Source organism: Garra rufa, chromosome 12 (assembly GCF_049309525.1).
Source record: "Garra rufa chromosome 12, GarRuf1.0, whole genome shotgun sequence".
NCBI lineage: Eukaryota > Metazoa > Chordata > Actinopteri > Cypriniformes > Cyprinidae > Garra > Garra rufa.
In genome coordinates this window covers 22,783,337-22,808,399 of record NC_133372.1, presented here as the reverse complement: position 1 = coordinate 22,808,399, position 25,063 = coordinate 22,783,337, and the positions used below count along the sequence as shown (strand labels likewise).

Genomic DNA, 25,063 nt, shown 5'->3' with positions numbered 1-25,063 from the left:
CTTAGCGTTAAATCAGTGTGATTGCTAGTCGAGATGAAGGCTGTTAAATAATGTATGTCAATTACGTAAGGGATAAACCACGACGGCCAGTGCAATTGTGTGAAAATATAATTTACCACACGACGGATCTCCGTCTACACCACACAACCGAAAACTCCATATTACCATTCATGCATGTACAACCATAGATATTAGGGGTGGGAAAAAAAATCGATATTGCAATATATTGTTGTGCTCTATGTCGCAATAAATAATCGATACACTAACGGCCAATATCGATATTTTATTACAACACAAATGATTAATTTACCCGTCGTCAGTTTCACTGTCACTACCCAATATCTACCATTCTGTTTGCGGGGGGCGCTGTTCGAGTAAATAGGGGTAAAGTGGCGGAAGCAGCGGCCAGTGAAGAACACAAGTTATCTTACAACATCAGAGAAGAAGCGCAGAAAAAAAGTAGTGAGAAGAATGGCGGAAGATAACGAAAAACAAATCAAAGACGCACCCGCTAGTTGAGCATGCTGATCAGTTACGCCTGTTTCACACATACTCCGTCTGCAGTGCGTATGCGTTGAGTATTTTTTTCCACACACGTTAACGGATTAGAGCGTTCACACTGCACGCGGTTGCTGTGCAAGTGCATTGAATAATACGTTGTTTATTATACGTTGAGTTTAAACGTGAATATATCTAGAATTGTATTAGTGTACTGTGATAAAAGAGTATCACAATGCTGAAAAAGCACGTTTGTATTTGAAATCAAAATAACGGATAAATAGTGTGTTTGTGGTAAACAGCCGCGGATCAGGAACGGACTGCAAACGTGTCCTGTGTGAAAGCAAAATTAGTCCGTGCTGCTTCTGCATCGCACACGTAACGCACACGGACTGCATACGCACTGCAGACGGAGTGTGTGTGAAACAGGCGTTAGTGTTCCTCAAGAAGAATATGCATTGATGAGACCACTGTCCAGGTTAACATAAAGCACTTTACAGTAACTTACTACTGACGTTTCAGTATCATGGTTTACACATGTTAGTTAATGTTCATGTTGTTTTTTAATGTTCAGGCACTTTTATCTGTCTAGCTGTACAGTGTTTACATTTAAGACCAGGAGGCAGTGAGTTATTATGCAAATGCCTATTTCTTTGCACAGTGTTGGAAATGTTGCCATTAATAAATGCATAAGATTTCCTTATTATGGGTATTTTTTTCTTTTTCAGTCACATATATCATGATATATCGTTGATGATATCGTGGGCCACATATCGCCACAGAATTGAATCGTGAGTTACCTGTATCGTCCCACCCCTAATAGATATGTATAGATAGATTCCCTATTGTTAAGATGGAGGACGTGCTTGGAGCGGTCAAAGGGAAAACTATGTATTACACATCTATGGCTACAGCATCTATGGCTACGAGCATGATGTTATTGTTTACACGGTCGTCAAGGATACGCAGAGAGAATGTGGACAGCCACGCCATCGTTTTCAAAAGTCTCCGTTTTGGTCCGTTTACACTGAAACGCAACACCAGAGTTTTTAAACTAAAACGGGGTCTACACAGTGATCTATTTATATCAGTGGGTCTACAGCGTTTTCAAAAGTCTCCGTTTTCGAGGGTTGAAATCGACGGAGTAGTGTAAACAACACGCGCAACGTTAACCGTAGCAAAATTTATACGTTTTAAAACTTATAGTTTTATTGGCTTAAAGCACTCTGTGTGAAACCATGCATGGACTTGTGTTATGCCACAAAGCATTCCAAGAAGAAGACAGTAAAGTCTTATGTTATGCCTGAGCTGTAGATTTTGAAACTTTTAGTTCTTAAAGTTAAGTTGCAAGACTTAAAGGCAGTGTTTTTGTATTACTATTAATAATTTAATGTATGCCTTAGTTTTGATAATTAAAAAAAAGTAATTTTGAAAGTTATTTATTTTTATTTGTTTTTGTCTCTCAGAAAATGCTTTATTTTAAACCCAGAATTTATCTCACTTAATTCATCTCAGTCAACTTTGTTTTTGTTCACAGTACAAGCACAGACAGTAAAAAAATTGGTAATAACTAAATGCTTATTTTTAATGGAAAATATTGTTGCATACTATGCATTTAAAAAAAATAAAAATGTAGATTTTAAGAAACCTGTCTTCATTTCTCTTGTATATTTAATATTGCTCTTTAATTAAGCAAACCTATGTTTTATCCGATTACTCGATTAATCGATGGAATTTTCGGCAGAATACTCGATTACTAAAATATTCGATAGCTACAGCCCTAGTCAGAAAGCTCTTAGATTTCATAAAAAACATCTTAATTCATGATCCGAAGATGAATGAAGGTCTTACTGGTTTGGAATGACGTGAGGGTGAGTAATTAATGACAGTATTTATTTATTTATTTATTTTTTTTTGGGTGAACTCTTTAACAATTTCAAGTTAAATAAAAATGGCAAGCTAGGACTTTTTAAAAACATGAATAAAGAATTTTCAAAAAAAAAAATAACATACTGATTAACTTTTGACTAACCAGAGAACCAAAAAGTACATATCAATAAATAAATAATTGTTGTCCATTTAAAAAAAGAAATAGACAGAAATATGAGAATTTAAAACACAAAGTTAGTTATAGGATGCAACTACACTACCAAAAGTTTTTGAACAGTAAAACTTTTGAATGTTTTAAAGTCTCTTCTGCTAATCAAGCCTGCATTTATTTGATCCAAAGTACAGCAAAAACAGTAAAATGTTGAAATATTTTTACTATTTAAAATAACTCTTTTCCATTTGAATATATTTTCAAATGTAATTTATTCCTGTGATTTCAAAGCCGAATTTTTAGCATCATTACTGCAGCCACATGATCTTTCAGAAATCATTCTAATATTCTGATTTGCCACTCAAAAACATTTATTCTTATTATTATTATTATTATTGTTGTTGAAAACAGCAGAGTAGAATTTTTTTCAGATTTTTTTTGATAAATAGAAAGTTCAGAAGAAAAGCATTTATCTGAAACAGAAATCTTTTGTAACATTATAAATGTCTTTATCATTATTTTTGATCAATTATAAAGCATCCTTGCTAAATAAGAGTATTAAATTTCTAGAATAAATGCAGCCTTGGTGAGGAAAACATAAAAAATCGACTGGTAGTGTACAACTAGACTATAAAACTTAAGTTTGTGCAAGTAAAAAAAAAAATCCACCAGCATAAACAACAATAGGGTGGATTAGACCTGACTGTGACCCCACACACTTTTCTACATGAGCCAGTAGGCCAAAATGTGTGGAAATTTGCAAGGAGAGCTATGTATGCACATAGTTCAAGGTTCACAGGATGCAGTGTTCACACAGGGGTGTGGAAGCCAAAAGCGAGTGGTGGAACATGCAAAATAAGGAGATCTGGAGTCTCATTATCATCAAGAACGTCAGCATGGCTGCTATATTGGAGACCCTCGAATGTAAGAGTTCAGCACAGATGGTCAGGAGGGTAATCAGTGTAATACCAAACAGGTGTGGGCTAAAAGTAAATGATAAACTAGCAGACAGGCAGACCCAGAGTGCAACGCTGCAGTGAACAGAAAACCACTTTCAGATGTGACTGTGGCACTTCTAGGCTACCTTTCATAGAGCTGACATGAACAAGATGTCGTAGTAAACTGAACTGGACAGGACGGGATGGGATGGGACAGAATGGCAGCAGGCCCAGATGAAATGGCAGTGGTGTCACAACTTGGACGGCTGGTGAAAATAACCCAAACTATGGTGAAGTGTAGGAGGAAAATGTCTCCCAGCAGAGGTCTGACCTTTGGAGGACCACAGCCCAGTGTGGGATCAGCTGCAATTACCACACACACATTCTACCCTGCGAAATTTCAAAGAGGTTCTGCTGGTGTTGATAGTCTGTGGTCCCACTGGCATAATAAATAAAAGACAACTGATTCTCCACACTTCAGAAAATAACCGTCAGCGTAGCTAAGAGACAGCATTCAGATAGCCCATTTAGGATTAAACCAAGACCTGTGTGTTACCTTGAACACTTCAAAAATTTAAACCATATACATGAATTCACACATCAACATTGAGTTCTATAGACCAACATGTCTTTTCATGCAATGGAATGTCCTCCAGATGGAGACAGGATCTGACAAAAGATTAACACAAATGAGTTTGCGTGAAATTCTAGAATACTCTCATCCACGTGTGATGATAACCAGCAGCTAGTTTTCTGAGGAAAGTGGTGGTGCTCATCCACAACAATGCCATGGCATTACGCATTTGCTAAAGTGTTTTGAATGTTTTTTTAGTAGGGATGTAACATCAAAATCTCACAATATTATAATATTGAGATATGAAGTCCAAGATACGATATTTATTGCAAAAAAAAAAAAAAGAGACAAATGAAGACTTGAGGGGGGAAAAAGAAAATTTTGTACGATTTAAAAGTTAAATTATTCTAAAGGTGCGTTCACACCGGACGCGAATGAAGCGGCAAGCACGAGTGATTTACATGTTAAGTCAATGCAAAGACGCAAATAGCCATCCTGCGGCGCGTAACGCGCGAATGAGGCGGCACGAAACGCACAAATAGCGCGAATGAAGCAGCGCATTGAGCGTTTCAAGCGATTGCCGCGCGAGTTCAAAAATCTGAACTTTGGCGAAAATCCGCACCGCGTTAACCAATCAGGAGCTTGCTCTAGTAGTGATGGAGGCAGAAATCCGAAACAACAATGGAGGACAAAATCACCGTTGCTGTCTGTGGTTACTCGGAGCTGTACGATACATCTTTGGACTTTTGTAGAAACAGAAATAAAAAGGATCTTGCTAGGAAGAAAGTGAGTGAAGAGGTCGGACAATCTGGTTAGTTTAAAAAAAAAACGCTCTTTACTCAATTTGACCTACATATACATACATATTGAGACTACAAGCAAGCTAAAGCTGGCAAATTGAGCTCATTCACCTATTTTACAACTCCTTTCCCCGCTGACGAGTGGCAGAAGCCCCTCCCATGACGCAAATTCGCATCTGTTGTGAAGAAAATGTCACGCGCGAATGAGGCGAATTTTACCGCGCGAATGGCGCGAGTAAACTCAAATGTTCAAGCGTTCAACTATGCGCAAATAGCGCGTTTTTCCCGCGCAAGTCGCGTCCGGTGTGAACGCACCATAATGCACTTTGAGACTTCAAAATTAAGAGCTCCAACTCATGTTCCTAAGAAAACTTATGTTAGAAAAAAAGTCTATGAATTGACTTGTCCCTTAACTTTATATGGGACTCAACCCACTTTTTATTTGTGGTATATAGTCTCAGTCTAAATTACATTCACACTGGTGTTTAGAACATAATAATAAAATAAATTTTCTATTATTGATATTCCTATGAGATAGAATCCCACTGATAAAACAAATGCAGTGTAAAATAAATGAAAATTAATTTCATAGGTATATAATTTTTGCTTTACACTACAACAGGAAAATTACAATACTTCTTTCCTAATTTATTTTTATTCTTAAAAGAGAGGTTTTGAATTTGGACTGCAGAAACGTTACTCACTTAAAGCGCTACCAGTCAGTGTCATACTGCAATTGTAAGCTTTAATTTTGACAGAAATGCCAGTAGAGCTTTTATTTAAGGAAAACTCCAGCTTCAGTGAAAACAGGCTTACAAAAATGCATCTCACCATTTAGTGAAATCTAGTGAAATGCTGTAATCATCTGCTGCAAAAATAAAGCATAAGTGGTGGCCGCTGCCTTCCCAAACTAGCGCTAAACTCACAGCACATGCAATAAACGAGTTGACTGCATTCATTGTGAACTGAGCAGTTCTGAGGTGCGGAAAACACCCGATCACGAGCTGATCGCCCGAACGAAGTGTGTGCTTCGCTTTGAAACATGCAGCGAAAACAGACTTGATAAAGGGATTAAACCATATTGTGCTTTGGGCTTTAGTTTGTTTTACAGATACTATTCCAAAGCATAATGGCCCACAACACTACTTTAAAGACTTTTTATGTTAGAATATATTTTAAAAATCTACCCTTTTTGCCCATAAGACATATATTGTTTCATATCTTCATGTGACCACAATAATATTGACGCAGTTTTGCCATCACCGCAATATTCATAATATCGTTGCTGACTCAAATCAAAAGTGTCTGTCAGCGCTTCCATGATATTTTGGTCTCTAAATGTAGCTTGGGTCGGTCCTTCAATGCAAGTCTATGGGATTTCTTCTCAAAAATATCTTAATTTGTGATCCAATGATGAACGAAGGTCTTACAAGGTTGGGAACGGCATGAAGGAGAATTTAATTTTTTGGTAAACTATCCCTTTAACAATTTGTCCTTACTAACGTTCAGGACCTTGAACATGTCAGTTGTGTTGCTGTATACGCAGGGTCAGAAAGCCCTCGGATCTCATCAAAAATATCTTAATTTGCATTCTGAAGATGAATGAAGGTCTAACGGGTTTAGAATGGCATGAGGGTGAGTAACTAATGACAGAATTTTCATTTTTAGGTGAACTATCCCTTTAAGAGGCTTGAACAACCCTAAATTTAGAGTAACTCTTAGGCAACCGCCAATACTAACCAACAGTTGAAAGTAATATATTTATTCGTATTTTTAGCACAGAGAATCTTTTACTGTTCCAACAGTATCCTTCAGACTGACCCAAACTGGGTAAGACTAGGGTCAACAACCTCTTGTTACATTGGTACACAAACCATTTCCTTAATTTTTTATGCTCCCTAAAAAGAAAATGTAGTTTTATGTTGACCAGCATTATAGCTTGTAAGGAATGAAAGATGGTGACAAATATTTATGTTTCCAGAATTCAAACCACTGTGACTGCATTATTAACTGAATATGTAGCCTACCACATATTCTAAACCAGAAAAAGTCTCAAACAAGTGTGAAGAGCGTAGACTAGTGTACAATTAAATAATAGGTTGAGTCATGACAAAAAAAGAAAAAAGAAAAGGGGGCCCCCATTTAGTGTGGCAGTTCGAATAGACAAGCATTCAAATGAGAATACTACTGCCAGTCATTCCTATTCTATTCATGGACTTCTTTTGTAATAGCTCCCTGCTCGTCTTTCAGCTCGCCTTGAAAGCTTTCTTCAACCTCTTTTCTAGCTTTGGGCACATGTTCAAGTCGAGTGACTATGCGGGTAAAGCACAAGAATCTTTCAATGGTGCCATACTTTGCCCTGTTATTTTAGAAGCAGCTGTAAGGCATCTTTAATGGGGAATGATTTTACTTGATACTGGCTGTGGTTTCAGGCTTGGTGGCATTCCAGTCAACCATTATCTCCTCTACCATCACTAGTGAAAATTTGATACGGTGTGCTGAGCAAAGGGCAGAAAAATCCTATAATATACTGCCCATTTTCCACTACTTCAGTAGACGTGATGCTCTCTACGGATCACTAATGGATCTTCCATGTACCGCAGGCAAAAACAGAAGTACATGCTAGAACTAAACTCCATCGATGAATTAAATGAAACAACCCTTGGAATGTCTACTTGGATTGACAGTAAATAATCTTGTGTGTTTTAATTAGTAACGTGTCAATTGTAAATTAACTAGACTTTTATTTTAATCCCACTACAAATGAGCAACATGGTGTGTGGGAGGCACAGGAAGCCCCAGGTGCTTCAGCAGGGGTATAATAAGTGTCTAAGTGTGCGTGTTTATTTATGTGTGCTGACCAAAGCTCCCTGAAACCCCCCAGCGGTGAAGGATTTATAGGCTCGGACAGAGGCAAGCACATTTGGAGAAATAATTACTAATACTTGCAGGAAGTATCTCAGTAAATGACAAGCACACATGAGCACTGCTAGGAAGTTCTAGGCATCTTTTAAGAGTTGTGCTGGTTTCCTCAGGTTGTGTTTGTTGAAGTCAACATGAAAACAAAAGTGACAAATCTAAAGATTACGGTTTATTAAGTTTTAAATATAGATATTTTTCTTTCACAAATGCATCACTTCGCTTCAGAAGGACTTTATGAACCCCCTAGAGTCATGTGGAGGATTTTTATGATGGATGGATGCACTTTTTTGGCCTTCAAAATCTCAACACCCATTTACTGCTATTATAAAGCGTGGAAGAGCCAGAACATTTAATAAAATCTCAGATTGTATTCATCTGAAAGAAGAAAGTCATATACACCTAGAATGTCTTGAGGGTGAATAAATCATGAGGTAGTTTCTTAAGAAACGTGGTCTTTGTGCAGAATTCTTCTGTGCACACAATAAAGAAAAAGAAGTCTTTGAAAACTGAAACTGAATGTCTCACTTAGAAATTCATCACGTTCGTGTTGACCTTAAAGGCCTTTATCTGATAGCTTTTGCCTTTCATATTGCAAAAAGTTGTTTGAAACCAAGGGAAAGTCAACAGTTGTTGTCATGTTTAAATTTTTTGGCCTAGCAGTCATTTCTCCAGTGACATCTGCAGTTATACAAAGAAAAGTTCTAGTACATCAAAATTTACTGAGCTCCTTTGGATCTGATGTAGAGTCAACCAGGTGTTTTATAGGTTCACATTATTGCTGGGCGGTATGACGGTATATATCGTTACCACGGAATGAAATGTGTACCGTAAAATAATTTTTTATTACGTGTATACCGCGAAATGTAAATAAGTGGGCGTGGCCAACTCACGTGCAGCATGCCTGAGACTGGTCAAACCGTTGAATGCAAGACTGAAGGATATGCTGGGAGGTTGTAAAAACATGGAAAGGAGAAACGAACAGACGAGGAGGGCTTTAAACGGCATTTTTTTAAAGAAAATGTTTACTATATTTATAAAGTTAAAAATAAAATACAAAATAATCAAATAAGATCAAGTCCTTTTCTTTTCTTAAATATTCAAGCTTATTTATTATATAAAGCCCTTTTGCAGGGCTCGACATTAACGCTTGTCCGGGACAAGTGGATTTTGTGAATGGGCAAGTGAAGGACAATTTTACTTGTCCGACCGGACAAGTAACCTGATTAAAACATCAATAACAAACAATAACTAGTGTATCACCGAAACTTTGGTGAGAATGATTCTGATTGTATTACTTACAGTGTAAACAGTGACTGAAAACGGACAGTATCAAGTATCAAGCTCGTGCAGCCTATCTGAATCACGGAAAATTTCAAACTAATAGGCGCAACAGCATACACAAAGAAACAAACATAGTGCGGTAGAAAAAAAAAAGATAAATATTGTATAACATATTATATAGGTAAGCACCATTACGATTGCAAACGTGACATTGATTTTATACAACAGTAGTTCAATAAACTAGGAGTTAATATTAACTGACTTACATTTTAGACACATCACTGACCGTTTTTGTTAATGAAATAGTTATAAGTATAGACACAGCAGAACAGTCGCGAATCTGAGAAATACACAGCAGTGTTTTAATACTGAATGATTTAGCATTTAATCTAATGAATCGGGTGAGTCAGTGAACGAACTGGTTGAATCCGTGACTCGCTCATTAAAACAGTGACTTACTGCCACCTATTGGTGGTTCGGTTATTTAAAAGTATTGCATTTTTTCAACATTTTAGATTTATATGTTTAAAAAAAGTACAACAGTAATCTTATAACACTTATGTATTTGCAATTTTACTGTGTAAATGCATTTTTGGAACCTCTTATCTTCATTAAACAGTCTAAGTAAATACATTTAAATAGCATTTTGATGCAGACTGGGTTTTTCCTGTGCAGTGGAAAGATGGAGTTTGTTGATACCGATTTAATCTGAATGGCAACCATACAGAGTCTAGTTATTCTAATTGAATGTATTGATAAAATTTCAGAATTTAATGTAAATGACACATTTAGTAAGGTTAGGAAAATAAAGTTAAAAAGTGTCCTAGAAATCGATTTAAGGCAAATATCACAAATATTCTGATTAAAGTAAGACCTTATAGAGCAGTGATGAGACTATTGCTTCAGAATAGATTTACAGCAAAAAAAGGCTCTTTTTTTTGCCTCGGACGAGTACATTTTTTACTCAGACAAGTGAATGTCTGATTTACTTGTCCGAAAGGACAAGCACATGTCAAACCTTAATGTCAAGCCCTGCCTTTTGCACATTTTCTGGTTTCTGGTATCGTGAAAGATATCGTTACCGTGAAATAAAATTTTGGTCATACCGACCAGCCCTAGTTCACATTTTGGGCCCAATGTTTGCAGCACTCTGTGAACAAACTTTTGGTTTCAGACATACCGAGTTCAAGTCACATTATAAACACAGACAGATTTGCTTCAGAGGGCAATAACAGGTAACGACACAGAAAGTATTCCTGGAACTACCATTTGTCAGTTTTCACCGCCCACTTGGCCTTTATTTCATTATAGTACACACCGTGTCATCACAATGAAAAGTTGAAACAGGCTTAAGGTCACCTACATTCTTCATTGATGAAGTACTATAGATATCATCATCTGAAAAGTGTTTGCTTCATTCCAAATGCTCACGGAGCTAATAGATAAAAGCAACTGTGATGATTAACATCAAACAAGGTTACAAAGACAAATCCTAAGGCTATTCTTCAGTCCAGACACAACCGATCCTCAAAGTAATGTTACATACAAAGGTACGTATATTATATTACATTAGTTTTAAAAAAAAGTTTATAGGCACCACATCATAGGGATTTCAGTCTTTGGCTCCTCAAGAAAAATCTTCAGAGCCAAATTACCTTTTTACAATAACAAATTGTAGATAAACATTGTTCATAAGGCTTTAATTTATGTCCAGCTTGTTTACCTTTTAACAACAGTCAATTCTGTGTACTAATGAAGGGCCATCAGTCTGAAGGTCTGGCTACGCGAGACTACATCTAGGATGGCTTGAGGGTGAGTAAATCATGAGGTAATTTTAAACTATCACAAGTTTATACAAAAAAAGTACACAATTTATAAATAACTATATGTGTATTTACTAGAGAGATGCGAGACTAGTCCACTAGTTGCTCAGTGTTGCCACACAGTGTTGCTTTAGTCCGCGAGTTAAAGTGACAGCAACAGAATTACATGATCACAAAGATTCAGTTAGCACATGCCTAAATGTGCTCCTTGAGAATAAGTTAACCTTGAAAATACTTCATCTGTATTCAAAACACTTCAGGTCACAGTCTGAGGGTCAATGTGAGGCCCAAATGCACAGAACCACCAAAATTAGCATTCCATCAAAGCTCTACAACTCTAAAATGTTTGGCTTCATTTTAAGTCCACTCACGTATTCTCACGGCTGGACTTTACTTCAGATTCTTTGATCAGTTTTAAAGCGGTGACAATCCTTTCTTTCAGTGCCTCATCCACGAATTCAGCTCTCAGCTCATTAATGAACATTAGTTTCCTGCAGGCCTGGGTCTGAGGGATCGCTTGGACGGCTAGGCTCGGGTCTGTGGAAAGTGCATTGTTTTGAAGAGACAGGTTCCAGATTGTCATGGCTGAGTTGTGGCAGCTCAGTAATGAATCTTGCTTGGTGCTCAAAAGGAGCCTGCGCCAGTCATTAATTACAACCACATGAGGCAGTCCTACTACAGCTGCCACCGCAGTCAAGCAAACAGAGCTTGTTCCGTAAGAGGTATCCTCAGAACTTCCCGCCTTCACTGGAACAACATGGCAGTACAGCTGCTGCTGAAGTAAACAAACTTCGACGGGTATGATACGAACAAGGGGGGGCTCACTTACTCATAAGAGAGGAAGGCCAAGCTGGTTTGTAAATGCAACAGTACAATGCAGTTAAGAGCTAAAAAACACTATGATAAGCCTAGTCCCATAAAGACTAGCTTACTGTACTCTTGAACACTTGACAATGCCAGTCACAACATCGCATGACATAGACGTCATCCCAAAAACAGACATAAAGACATCAAGTTGTGGAGAGTCAGCTGAAACTCTTGATTAAAGAGGTCATGACATGGATTTTTGTATATATTCATGTTCCTGGAGGTCTACTTATGTTAATAAAGTTTTTGCACAAAAAAAAAAAAAAAAAAACACACCACGTAGAGAAAATTATTATTTTCAACCCCATTCTGACCCTCAGTCTGAAACAACCTGTTTATAAGGGATGGTCCTTTAAGGCTTCTCAGCCACTCATGATTGGCTAACGTAACTGCATAGAAAACAGCATCAAGGACTCTCACTATAGCATGTGAATGTTAAGAATGTCCAGACAAAGCATTATGAAACCATTTACTTACAGTTTATGTTGCAGCTGCAGTTAGATCTAGTATCGCATCAACAAATGTTTCTTTGTGAACTCTCCATGACACTGTGCCTCGATTACAAAATAAAATGCTCCAAAGTCCAAACAATCCTCTGACATGATCTGGGATGCCAATAAAAATAAACTATCCACTTGTTCCTTACGCTGGGAACCTACTGCAAACGAGCCGTTTAAACCAAATGCGTCAAAGCTTTCACTCCATTTGTACAACTGATGACAGACTTGAGTGTGTGGACTGTGTCAGAAAGGAAACAAGCATCTGTATGCTGTATCTAGTGTAGACACGATAGAAGCAGTGATCGTAATTTCTATTTGCTTTCAAGCGATCAGCCATTAAGCTACTAAATGCCAGTGGGCAGGGCCTATGGTGAGAAGATGACCATTCAAGGATACCTTGGTCTGGAGGCAGTGTTTATGCAAATGTTTGTGCCTGAGTGACATCATCTTGCAGTCTCGGTCCGCTTGTTTCGTGCACACCAGAGTTCGGATGGCAGCGTTCACACTTACTCAAATGAACTGCACTAACAGAGAAATTGCACCAGAGTTCGCTTTAATTGAACCAAACATGACAAGTGTGAGCACACCCTTAATGATACAAAAGAACTCTTATATGCCAAAAGATTAAGGCAAATTTGATTTCTCATGTCATGACTCTTTTAAATAAGATCTTCGCATAACAGTATAAATTTGGTCTCATGTCCATTCTTGTTGTTTTTCTGAGTGTCAGGATCAACCCTGCATAAACACATTGATTTAAATCAGCAACTCACCCACCTCCCTTTCACGCTGCCATGGAAACTACTGATAAAAGACTGGGCCAGGCCAAATACCTCAACCTCTTGAGGTCTCTCCTAATATGGAGTCAAAGGAGAAAGCCTGCTGAAGACAAAGACAAAGGCCAGCATCTCCAAGAGATAAGTTAGGCAGTAATATTGAGGTTTTTGGTGAGGAGAATGCTCCTCAAAACAGTGGTTTAAACTGCAAGACTCTTTGCTCTGGGAAAACACCAAAGTGAAGAAGTCAAATAGCCCGTCACAAGAGAAGCTCTGCAGAGAATGATTCTCCAGGGGTTTGTATCATTTGAGCATCCAGCTCAGATCTTTGATCCAAGACAGAAACTCACTTGGCTAGTGGAAGTGTACAAGAAACTGTAACAAAATTGAGCTACTAGATTTCTCAAGTTTCTTGTGGACTGGCTGAATGTCAAAGTGTTCAGAACTCTTTAAAGCTTTGCTTGTAGTCCTTGCAAAAATGGATTGATTAAAGACCAGTAATGCACTTTTTCTTAAATTACAAGATCCTATTTTACTCTAGCACATTACAGACCTCAAATTGACTGTGAATGCATTAACCAACTGAAACACAGCAACCTAAAGCCTTAAAACGTTCTTAAAAGTTTTTTTTTATTGGCATCGATGGTTCCATGAAGAACCTTGAACATCCATGGAACCTTTTAAATGCAGAAAAGGTTCTTTAGATTTATAAAATGTCCTTCAAAATGGTTCTTTTAGGAATCGTTCACTGAAAGGCTCTTTGGGGAACCAAAATGGTTCTTAAATGGCATCACTGCAAAAACACCCTTTTGGAACCTTTATTTTTAAGAGTGAAGAGCTGAAACCATCTGTCTGTTGTGTCTATTCAAAGCGTTTCCACTTTTTACAGGAGAAAAATGTTTCACAGGCAGCAAGTTTACATCGTAAATCAGAGTGGATGCGTTTCGTGACCTAAACATTCCATGTACTGCCATACACTGTGCAAGGCCATCTAATGATCCCCCAAAATAACTCAGACACAAGAGGGCTGATGCTGTCTGTTACAAATGAAGAGCTGGATAGTTGAGATTTTTCATCCCTGTGGTGTTTGGGACTCTGAAGGAGAGAGTGAGGCTTTCTCTTTACTATATCAGCATGAGGCTGGATGAACAGCGCTGTGACGTCACAGGGGGAAAGCCATAGATCCTTACAAGGGAGAAAAATTCACAAGTTCATTGTAGTAAACAGGCTTTTTAAAAAATATTTACCTCACTGAAAAGCATCTTCATGCCCTTTTTCACTGCTGTTCATACACTACTTTCACTATGGTCATGATATCATTTAATTAAATTATATTTTTTTATGCAGCACATGACTGGCAAAAACAAAACATCTGAGCAGAAACTGTCTCTGAAAAAAAGTAAACGCACGTTTTGGCAACCACCATTATAACATGGCTTTCACCAGCAATCTTCATAAGAAGCCAGTGCATTTACTTTTATGCTATACTGAGTGAACTCAGATCTGAGAGGGCTGATTGTGATACCAATGTAAATATCACATCAAACATTGCCTTTCATCATTTGCAGTAATCAGCAATGAGATCTCTTTTCCCATACATCAGAGTCACTATAGAACATGTATAGGATGAGGTTATTTGCAGTGGCATAGCTCTGAAAAAGAAAAAAAGAGAGGGGAGGGGGACAAGATTAAGATCTGTGAAAGGAATTACAGAACTCCTGAAAGCTCAGACAGGAAATGACAAGAGCATGACAGAAAAAGCAAGCAAGAGGAAAGAAAGAAGAGGTAAAGTAGAAAGTGGAGAATGAGAAAGAACATGGCATTCTAACATAAGCCAATAACTGCCACTGTAAGTGAATCTGCAATTTTGGAAGACAGAGAACACAGCAAATCCATAAAAAAATAACTTTAATCTGGTTATGAGAATTTTAAAACGTAATCCTCCAATTACAAGTACTTAATTTTTGAAATCTGATTACATAATCCAGAAAAAATGTAATCAGTTACTACCAAGCACTGGGTTTTAAATAAAAATGTGTCCCCACCACTAGCCCCAAAACCAGAAAACAGAGAGGCATTTGTTTTCAAAACTGTTACATCTGCAATAACGACATTAAGGAAATCTAGGCTTTGCTACAAAATATAAATCCCACAAATATAAATCCATTTGACTCCAGAGAAAACTGAGACATACATTACAGTCATTCAAAGCATTAAAAAAAATGGCATCCATATAACCACAACCATAAACCTTTAAGTTAACCTTTAAGGATTCATGTGAGTCATACAACAGGATCTCAGAACCATATAAGTGGTAATCAGACTCCTTTGCAGAACAGCAGACACCTGATTCTCTGAGGCACTGGTGGCGCAAAACTACAGGCTGCTGATGTCCCTGCGATAAATGCATTCGGAGATGACTTCTACTTACAGCCCTACTGCTTACAATGGCCCTCAGTCTACTGCAGCATAACAAGGTGGTTTTGATTCCAAGATGGGCAGCACCCATTGTTGAACCAGAACGGAGAAGAAAAAAAATAAATAAATAAAATAACGTTAACAGAAAAGGACACAGATTGCTGGCAATTCTTATGTGAAGTTTATGCTACACATTATTACTTGATTTAAAACATTCAGGTTCAAAACGAACGCAGTCGGGGTAGGTTGAAGAATCCCAGAATGCACAAAAAGAAACTGACACAGAAGCAAAACAGTGAAGGGGCAAATGACATTATGAGAAGTATTTTTCAAAAGAGCAGAAATTTTAAAGAGCTCCATTCCAGCACCAATCACAAGACAAATGCCAGAGCACCCCGCATAAAACTACAAGCGACATGTTGATGATAATAACCCGATATGATCATCAAAAGAGTGTAAAAGCCCACCAGAAAGTTCATCAATCATCACTGAGGAGACACAGAAATGCAGAGCACCCAGAAAGAGGCACTCACAGCTATGAGCTCTGTTCCCAAAGCTAGTCGTGACAAAAAATATGCAGGTCAGCTTTACAGAGGATAACAGAGGTATGAGACCAGAAGGGGACAATCATCTTTCAAACCTGTTCGCATTTAAAAAAAAGCTAAAATAAACCCACACAGTGCCTTCACATTGGGATTTTTGTTACCAACATTTAGAGAGAACCCCTTTAATTTTAAATACCTTTGGCGAATTTAAACAAAATATTACGTACAATAAGTTTAAAGAGATAGTTCACCTAAAAATGAAAATTCTGTCATTAATTACTCATCCTCATGTTGTTCCAAACTCGTAAGATCTTTGTTCACCTTCGTTAAAACAACAAGGACATTTTGGACTATGTGAACTATTTTAACAATGTCCTTAGTACCTTTTCAGGCCTTGAATGTGTTAGTTGTGTTGCTGTCTGTGCAGCTCTCGGATTTCGTTAAAATATCTTAATTTGTGTTCCGAAGAAGAACAAAGGTCTTACGTGTTTGGAACAACATGAGGATGAGTAATTAATGACAGAATTTTAATTTTTAGGCAAACTACACCTTTGCGATTTATTGCATAAATATAAAATGCATTAAATCACAACTCATGCTCTTTCTAGACATCAGCATCAGCCATAAATATACAAACATTGGTCAAACACTAGACATAACCACCACAGACCAGTCTTGAGCATCTGGTTAGGTTACATCCTTTACAAAATTCAAAGCATTCAAATGTAAAAAGTTTAAGTAGGGCTGCTCAATAAATCGAAATGAAATCGAAATCGAGATTAATCTGAAGCTGCGACTGTCATGCGTATCTTTTAGTGAAGCACAGTGATCTGTGATCTCCATTTCTATGTGATCTGTGATCAGCAGTAAATCTACATCCGAAGGCCAGGGGGCGCTCTGTGTCTCAGAAACGCCAAAAACACATGAAGGAGAAAGCTAGAGAATACCTATAGAGCTTGGCCAACTACGTCACTGCGCGTAGAATTATGGGTAGTTGCCGCCATGTTTTATGTAACGTCGTCAGCCGTCAGTACTACAAGATAGTAGGCTACTATTAAAAAGAAAAAAAAAACAATGCACAGATCCGAGGAAAAGCTAAATCTTCCATACCGAGAAAAGCTTAATGAAGTGTCAAAGCTGAGGTATTTAGAAAAACTAAAAATAATCAACGGCTCGATCCTTACGAGCATAAAGAGTGGTGGACGATCTAAATGAGTTACCGCCTTAATGCACGTAACATTCCCAGATGGTGTTTTCCTACTTTGTTTGTAGTGTTATTTGCCGTTTTACCTACTGCATTGTTACCTGTGTTCTTGAGACTTAAAGTTTACAGCACTGTTACATCTTACACCTGTTGTGTTTGCACTATAGTAGTAGTGGAACTGAACTTTTCAATTTAGTTGATTCTTATGTTACTGTGAACTGTGCACATTTACATCAGTGTGTTATCCACAAATAAAGGGATACAGAAATGTTCGTGTTTTTTCAATTTATTACTGCAACGTGGTATGCAATATGCAAAACAGATAATGCATGTTTAATGCTGAGTTCCAGGCAGATTTTGAAGCCCGTAAATCACGACTTCAAACCACCAGTCACGCGTTCCAGGCAAGTCGTGCCAAACTGTCTGAGCGCATTTATTATTATTAATTTGAATGCAACGTTATATTGTCCTAAAGACTATTTTTCCACCATGTACCACTTGCATAAACAACGCACCGTATATCAGAGCTCGGAACTGGGAGTACGTTGATCTAACGTTAGTACGAGTTCACAGATGGGAAATCACAGGTTTGACTGTCGCTCCAGTGCACTTTCACCGGTAGAAGGCTGGAAAAACACGGGTAAGGGGTTGCCTGAAACGCGGCATAACTGAAGGCTGTAAAACATTGTTTGTCTATGTATAAGTACACATACATGTGTATATTTTATACGTGTTATATCTATATCTATATATATATACATATTAGTAGTCAACATTCGAAGTTAAAGTCCTAAGACATGATTTTATAATGACAACTTTGATGAAAGCTTTCGATCCACTTCAAATGTTAACTAGTGTATATATAAATAATTTAAATTTTATATATGTGCATGTGTATATACATATAAATACACGCAATACATGAACATATTTACACAGAAAAGTTTATGTTGGATGACATTCCTTGAGAGCAACTGATTTGACAGCATTAATTTCTTAATTCATGGTTTCATAACAACGCTGGGGCACATATTAGTCAACTAATGCTTTTCCGTCTAACTGCTTGTACCCACGCCATGCAACGCCGTTTTGTTAACTCGGACACTTGGGATCCAAGGTGATTGTCCAAGCTGGAAAGCTGGAAAATCAAACATTTAACAGTCGGCGTACATGCTGGTAATCGGTGAGACTGTGGCAATTAACAACACAACAATAGTTCACCAAAAATTATTATTTATGCAGAATAAAGTAGACTAAAACTTCACGATCACAATCAAACACAGTGTTCACCGCAGCTCCGTTACCTAAATTCCCAACATGCATTGCGTTGCTGACGTCACGTTCCCAGACTCTATAGACATTTTTCCTCAACACGGAAGTAAGTCCGACTCTTAACTGAAAGAATGCTTTGCATTTCCGGTCAGCATTGTTTCTAGTCAAATTAGGGTATATTCCGAGGTAATAAACTAATGTTAAACCTATTAAAATGTTTTAAAAAGCACATGGCTCCATAGCGCCATCACTTGGCAATGTCGCAATGACCGTCATTTGTCAGTGCCTCACTTTAATGAGTGTGTAGATCAGCGGTCCCCAACCACCGGCCCACAGGACATTCCTAACCAGGCCGTAGCCTACAACATGAGTTTAAAAAAAATGCATGCAAACTAAATAAACTCAATTTAATTCGCAATAATGTCACGTTTTTACATACAAGCAGTTGTTTGATTGCACGCATGTTGGCATTTTGCAAGGTCTTTTTCCTTACGTCTGTCTGTCCCGCCTTTACACTTTACATATTGGCTTCAGCGCTGCGCAGCCTCAGCTCAGCTCACTTCACTTGACCACTTCTTGGCGAACAATAGTGTCACACGAAGTTAGCTAAACTGCTAGAATGAGCAACAAAAAGCAAACATCTTTAGAGAATTTTATTTGGAAGGAGTAGAGGGGCCAGACATCTCAAAGAAAAAGAAGGGGTCATTCAATCGGAAATATGATAAGTCATATTTAAAATATGGGTCCGCAAAGACCGGCATGTACCAAGTCCTTTATGTGTGGTATGTGGCGATAAGTTGTCAAACGAAGCAATGAAACCATCAAAGCTAATTCGACATCTAGGGTCCAAGCATTAAAGACAAACCCCTTGAGTTCTTTGAGCGTAAGAAACGCGAGCAAGAAGGGCAAAAACTAGTGCTTAAAGCAACCACATCGGAGAACGTGGCTGCTCTAAAAGCCTCATACTTAGTGGCTAGTCGGATTGCTAAAGCTAAGAAACCCTTTACTACTGGGGAAGAGTTAATTCTGCCTGCTGCTAAAGACATGTGCAATGAACTACTTGGGGAGGCTGCGGCTAAAAAAATAGCTCAGGTACCGCTTTCTGCAAGCAAGTTGTTAGCGATCACAGTACAAATTACAGTAAACTCCAAACGAATTACACAAACTAGTTCCTTTACATTAATATACGAGGCATACAAAAAACAGCAGAAAATTTTTAATCAAATTAGATTAAATAAACTACACCAAATATGCCTTTTTCATGGTTTTACCATAACGAACAGAGCTTGGAACAAAAAACAAGAGAGTATATTTTTTTCAATCAAAATATGAACGTACAATACAAAGCCTATACATTATAAATAACAGTTTATCATTCAAATACATTGCGAATATAGAAACACTTGGATTTGTGCAGAATTACAGAGGTACGTGAGCCCAACGCCTGCTATTTTTAGTTTCGCTTTGTTTGAGTTACTTAACTTTATATATTTGTTTCATTCCTGTTCTGTTCTGAATACCGTTACATTTAAATGATTCGTTTTGGAGTCGGGGTAACTAACTTATAGCTATGTTAGTGTTTATAATGTTAATACATAATAATATTTCGCTTGATTTGGTATTATTTCTGATATTACACTTCCTCTCTAAACATTCCGCTGCTCATTAAATGCGTTTGGAGAAAGTGGGTTAAGCAGGAAGCAATCAATGAGAGTGATTTTGAAGTTAAAAAAAGTTGACTGGTCGAAAATATGTTAAGGACCGACACACATCCATCAAATACATCCACATAAACCCACGCTTGCTCTGTCTTGCATGCACGCACGGTCAAGATTTTATGCACTTGTTAATCCTGGATCTTTACAAATCCAGCTCAGATTAAGCACTGGTGGAAACGGTAGGCTACAATTAATTAATTCGTTATGAATAAATTATTTAACAACAACCATCCCTCACCCCCCGCCGACGATGCCATCGTCCATCGCGATGTTTCACATTGGACATCGTACGATGCCAAATTGGTCGACATCGCCCAACCCTACACAACACATATGGAGGTTGGGGACCCCTGGTGTAGATGACACGAAGCAGCGGACGTTAGCTACATTAAAAACAGATGGACGCTATTTGAATGGGTTCCTATGGAAACCGGAACAGAAAAGCATTCAATCTGATGTTAGAATTCGTAATGGCGGCGCTCATCCTTTACTCAGGAAAAAGGTCTATAGCAGCAGCTAAATAAACGGAAGATTTAACTGCTTTCATTCATTCAACATGACTAATAAACACACTACTATGTAGGGCTGCAACGATTAATTGAACGATGTTGTGAGGCGCGTTTAGTGAGCGCGATTTGGCGTGGCTTGTCAGTGATTTACGGCGGGGTGTTTGAATTGCCGCTCCAGCTGAACGCACGTGATGGGGATTTACTACTAATCAAAGTACCGGCTTCATTGACTAAACGCGCCTCACAACATCATTCGATTAATCATTGCAGCCCTACTACTATGACAATATATGGTTTACTGAAGTTCGTATTATTGTAATTTTTATTAGAATAATGTATACTTATAATGCAATGTGTTAATCACTGCTTAGAATATTATGAACTAAGTTATGTGTTATTATGTCTAAGAAGCCACACCATTTCACAGACGGATTCATTTTAAACACTTGGCTGACATTATGAAGTAAGTTTTAAGTAAAAATATTATTAAATGTGGTATTTTCACTTGCTTTGAGATGTAGCACCATTTTTTACACAGCACCGTAGTTCACTGAGAAGCTACGCAAACAGCTGTCATTATCACAAACTTCTTTTCGATTTTATAATCGTTCGATTAAATCGATTTCGATTATGAACACGATTAGGCGTAGCTTCTAAGTGAACTACGGCTCTGTGTACTACATGCTGCTTCATCTCAAAACAGGTGCTGGAGATTTACGGCTAATCAAAGAACCGGCTTTATTGACAAAATGCGCACGACAACCGCCTTCCATTAATCGCCGAGCCCTAAAGTACTGCCTCTCATTTGAAACCTTATACGCCATATGGCAACATTCAGAGTTCAAGCTTTCGAGCTAAGCATTTGCATCACATTACATAAATGCCACATATAATTTCTGTTTTATTTGCAGTCTAATAGAAATTGCTCTCAATTTGAGCTGAAAGGGTAAACCCTCAAAACAAGTTCAAACAAGGCTGCTCTAAAATGCTCTTGTCTCCGCTTCCTCTCTCCAGCAGGAAATTGATGCTCCAGTCCCCAACCCTTTCATTAACTACGCTGTGACAATAGCAATGATAATGACTGCTTATAAGCCCAGTCACAAATACCCAGCAATTAACCACTAATCAGTTCCCATTGCATTAATCACAATGGTGCTAATCAAAAACCTACTCTGAATACAAACATAGCAAGGGCATCACAAAACCTTTTATCCTCAGGAAACATGAATGAGTTAAATTATTCGGAGTACAAAACACTTGGTTTGGTCTGGAAAGATGACTATATTCGCGCACATTTAATATTTAGTCATAAATAAACACATACGCAACCATATGTTGCTATTTAACTGTGTAATTATATTTATATTTTTCTATTTGGATTACAAGAGTATGAGAAATATATGAAAATGCACTCTCGCATTTTACTCTATAAAGTGTGAAAATATAAGTATCAAACCCTGACCCTGGACCACAAAACCAGTCATATGGGTCTTTTTTTTTTATTGAGATTTATACATTATCATGAGAGCTGAATAAATAAGCTTTCCATTGATGTATGGTTTGTTAGGATAGAACAATATTTGGTCGAGATACAACCATTTAAAAATCTAGAATCTGAGGGTGCAAAAAAAAAAATCTAAATATTGAGAAAATCGCCTTTAAAGTTGTTCAAATGAAGTTCTTAGTTATGCATATTACTAATCAAAAATTAAGTTATGATATATTTATGGTAGAAAATGTACAAAATATCTTTATGGAACATCACCTTTACTTAATATCCTAATGATAATTTTGACCCATACAATGTATTTTTAGCTATTGCTACAAGGGTCACATACAACAGGGTCATTCCGTATCAACTCAAAAGGAAAGTTTATTAAGAATGAGAATCTATAGAAGGATATTAAAATATATTAAATACTTTTACAGAGTTACAGGCATGCAAACTTTGGAAAGAGTATATTTTTGGCACTCAGATAGGCATGTTTTGATGCAATTGTGTTGATATATAATCATGAGATATATTTCTAGTTTCAACAATATTTGTTATTGTTATTGGTTAAAAGTGACTCACATTTTGTTTTTGACCACTGAAAATGTGTACAATTCACTAATTTACTCACGGAGCCATATTAACATCTCCATATCTCTGGGACTGAACCATCGAAGGCCTTTAAAATGAAGATACCAAAAGGAAAGTTTGTAAAAACCACAATCTAAAAGGATATTAAGATATCGTAATTATTTATTGAGTTACAGGTATGCAAACTAAGAGGCAAAAAAAAAAAAAAGAAAGAAATGCTTTTAGCCAGTTTTGAACCATCAACCATTTTTACACCTATCCAATTTGGCTACAAATCTCAGGTGAAAATGGTCATTTTTAACCCACTCTACAAAACAGTGGATTACTCAGTAAACATACATCTGTAACATTTAATATTATGGCAGTCACCACTATTTATGTTTGTCTTTCTACAGAAAAAATATTAACAAATCAAAAAATTGAGCTGGGGAAGTTTCTGAAATTTGGTTGATTTGACCCAACAGGCTTTTGAGGCAAGTTTTTTATACATCTCTCAATCCTTATTGTATTATATTGCGTTATATGTTTTGGCCTGCAAAATTAAAACTACAGAAATGTAATAATAAAACTAGGCATTTAAACGTCACCATACTAAGACACCTTGTTCAGAGACATAGCGTGACGACAATGCATTTTATGTAAGCAGTCTATTATACTGTTATAAAAATCTCTGATTCTCATCACAAGCTTACATAATTTGATTCAGTGCTTTTTGGTTATATAAAAAGTAAAATCAACAGCAACACCAAAATGCTTTCCAGGGTTAAATGTGCCTTGCATTTACAGTGATTACCGACTGACCCGACATAAAGCAGGAAAACTTCTGAGGAAAAATCCATTGTGTGACTTTTTATCAACTAATTCTGACACACACCAATCAGAATGAATGGCTCAGATCAGCACATACATCTCTGCTCTGTATCATGTGCATGTGTGAGATATAAACCTTACAAATCACCACACAGTTAAGGATGGAAAAGCTTTGGAATACACTTGGAAAACTTGACAAATCACGTTTCATTCTTTTTAAATAGCATGCTGAAGTACAACCTCACAAAACTACTCTCACATGTGCATTTTATAACACTTCTGTGCTAATATTAACGTTTTTCATAAGCATAAATTGAGGTTACAAGGACGCTGCGGATTGTTTGGCCTATCAAAGCTAACATATGGAGAGCTAACCAACTACAACAAAGTTTTTAGCAGTTTGTGAGACTGTTTTAAAACAACTTGCTTACGTCTGGAGACTAAACAGACACACGAGGTAGTGTTTAGCAAGTAGTTAAAAGCATTTAAGTTAGTTTGACAGAGTGGCAGAAACTTCCAGTTCTAAGCAAAACTTTAGATAGAGCAGGAATATTGACGGAGAAATAAAGTATACGCACCCAGGAGTTTCTTGACCTCTTCTTCGCTCATGAAGACGTTCACATTCGGCCTATTGTTATTGTTTATGCCCGGTGCGTTGCTCGGGTTGGCGAGGCATCGGGCCCCTTCGAGAAACAAGAGGAGAAAGAAACCCCCTAGTCTCCACAGTACCGTATGCGGCCAACCCCGGGACACCGCCGACGCCGCGCCTCCACCGGAGCCCCGCGCTGGCAGAAACATCACAGCCCACCGTCGCGTCAAAAAGTCTCTGCGAACGAACTGCGCCACGGAACCTCATCCAAAGCTTGAGTTACTTCTTCCCAAGGGCGACATGCTACTAGGTTTGCTGACGGCGCTCTCTGTCGACCTCTCTCTCCTCTCGGTATTGTCCCCCCTCACCCGCCGCCGATGATAGCCGTCCAGCTAACTTCTGTTAGCCCGCGCTCAATCTCAGTGAGCGAGCGGGACCAGTTGGACGTTGTTAAAGCGCTGTCTTTCTCCTGGGAGAAAGTCCTTAGCTTCTATTTCTTAAAATAAAAAGTCGGGAGACAAGCCGCAAATACTATCTCAAACAAACCCTTAAAAGTGTCCTCTAGCTCTGTCCTTTCATGGTCTTTTCCACCCCCAGCAATCTCAGTTTTCATTGAAGAAAGGGGGCGGTATGGGTGAGGGTGAGGGGGGGTCATTTAAAACTAGTGCGCGCACGCACGGACGTTTACGGGCGCGCTCCTGGGGTGGTGTGTGTTTAATGTAATGATAATAATACAGGCAGGTGACTGACAACTGTATGCTTTTGCCTACGCCAGTTACTGCCTGTTGAATTAGTTTAATCTCAAATGAATTTTTCTGAAATATGAAAATATGCGTTACAGAAAAAAATGCTATATTAAGTTAACTTAAACCAAAATGAAAGTTAAGAAACAAAT

At 37.8% G+C, this 25,063-nt stretch overlaps 1 protein-coding gene across 1 annotated transcript in view; it reads right to left on the bottom strand.

Annotated features, from left to right (window-relative positions):
* ryk (receptor like tyrosine kinase) overlaps nt 1-24,774 on the bottom strand; it is a 76,563-nt gene extending 51,789 nt beyond the window's left edge. Inside the window, 1 exon segment of the mRNA XM_073852536.1 lies at nt 24,158-24,774. Coding sequence (XP_073708637.1) covers nt 24,158-24,377 — 220 coding nt within the window. The 5' untranslated portion in view covers nt 24,378-24,774.
* Nucleotides 24,775-25,063: the final 289 nt, after the last annotated feature.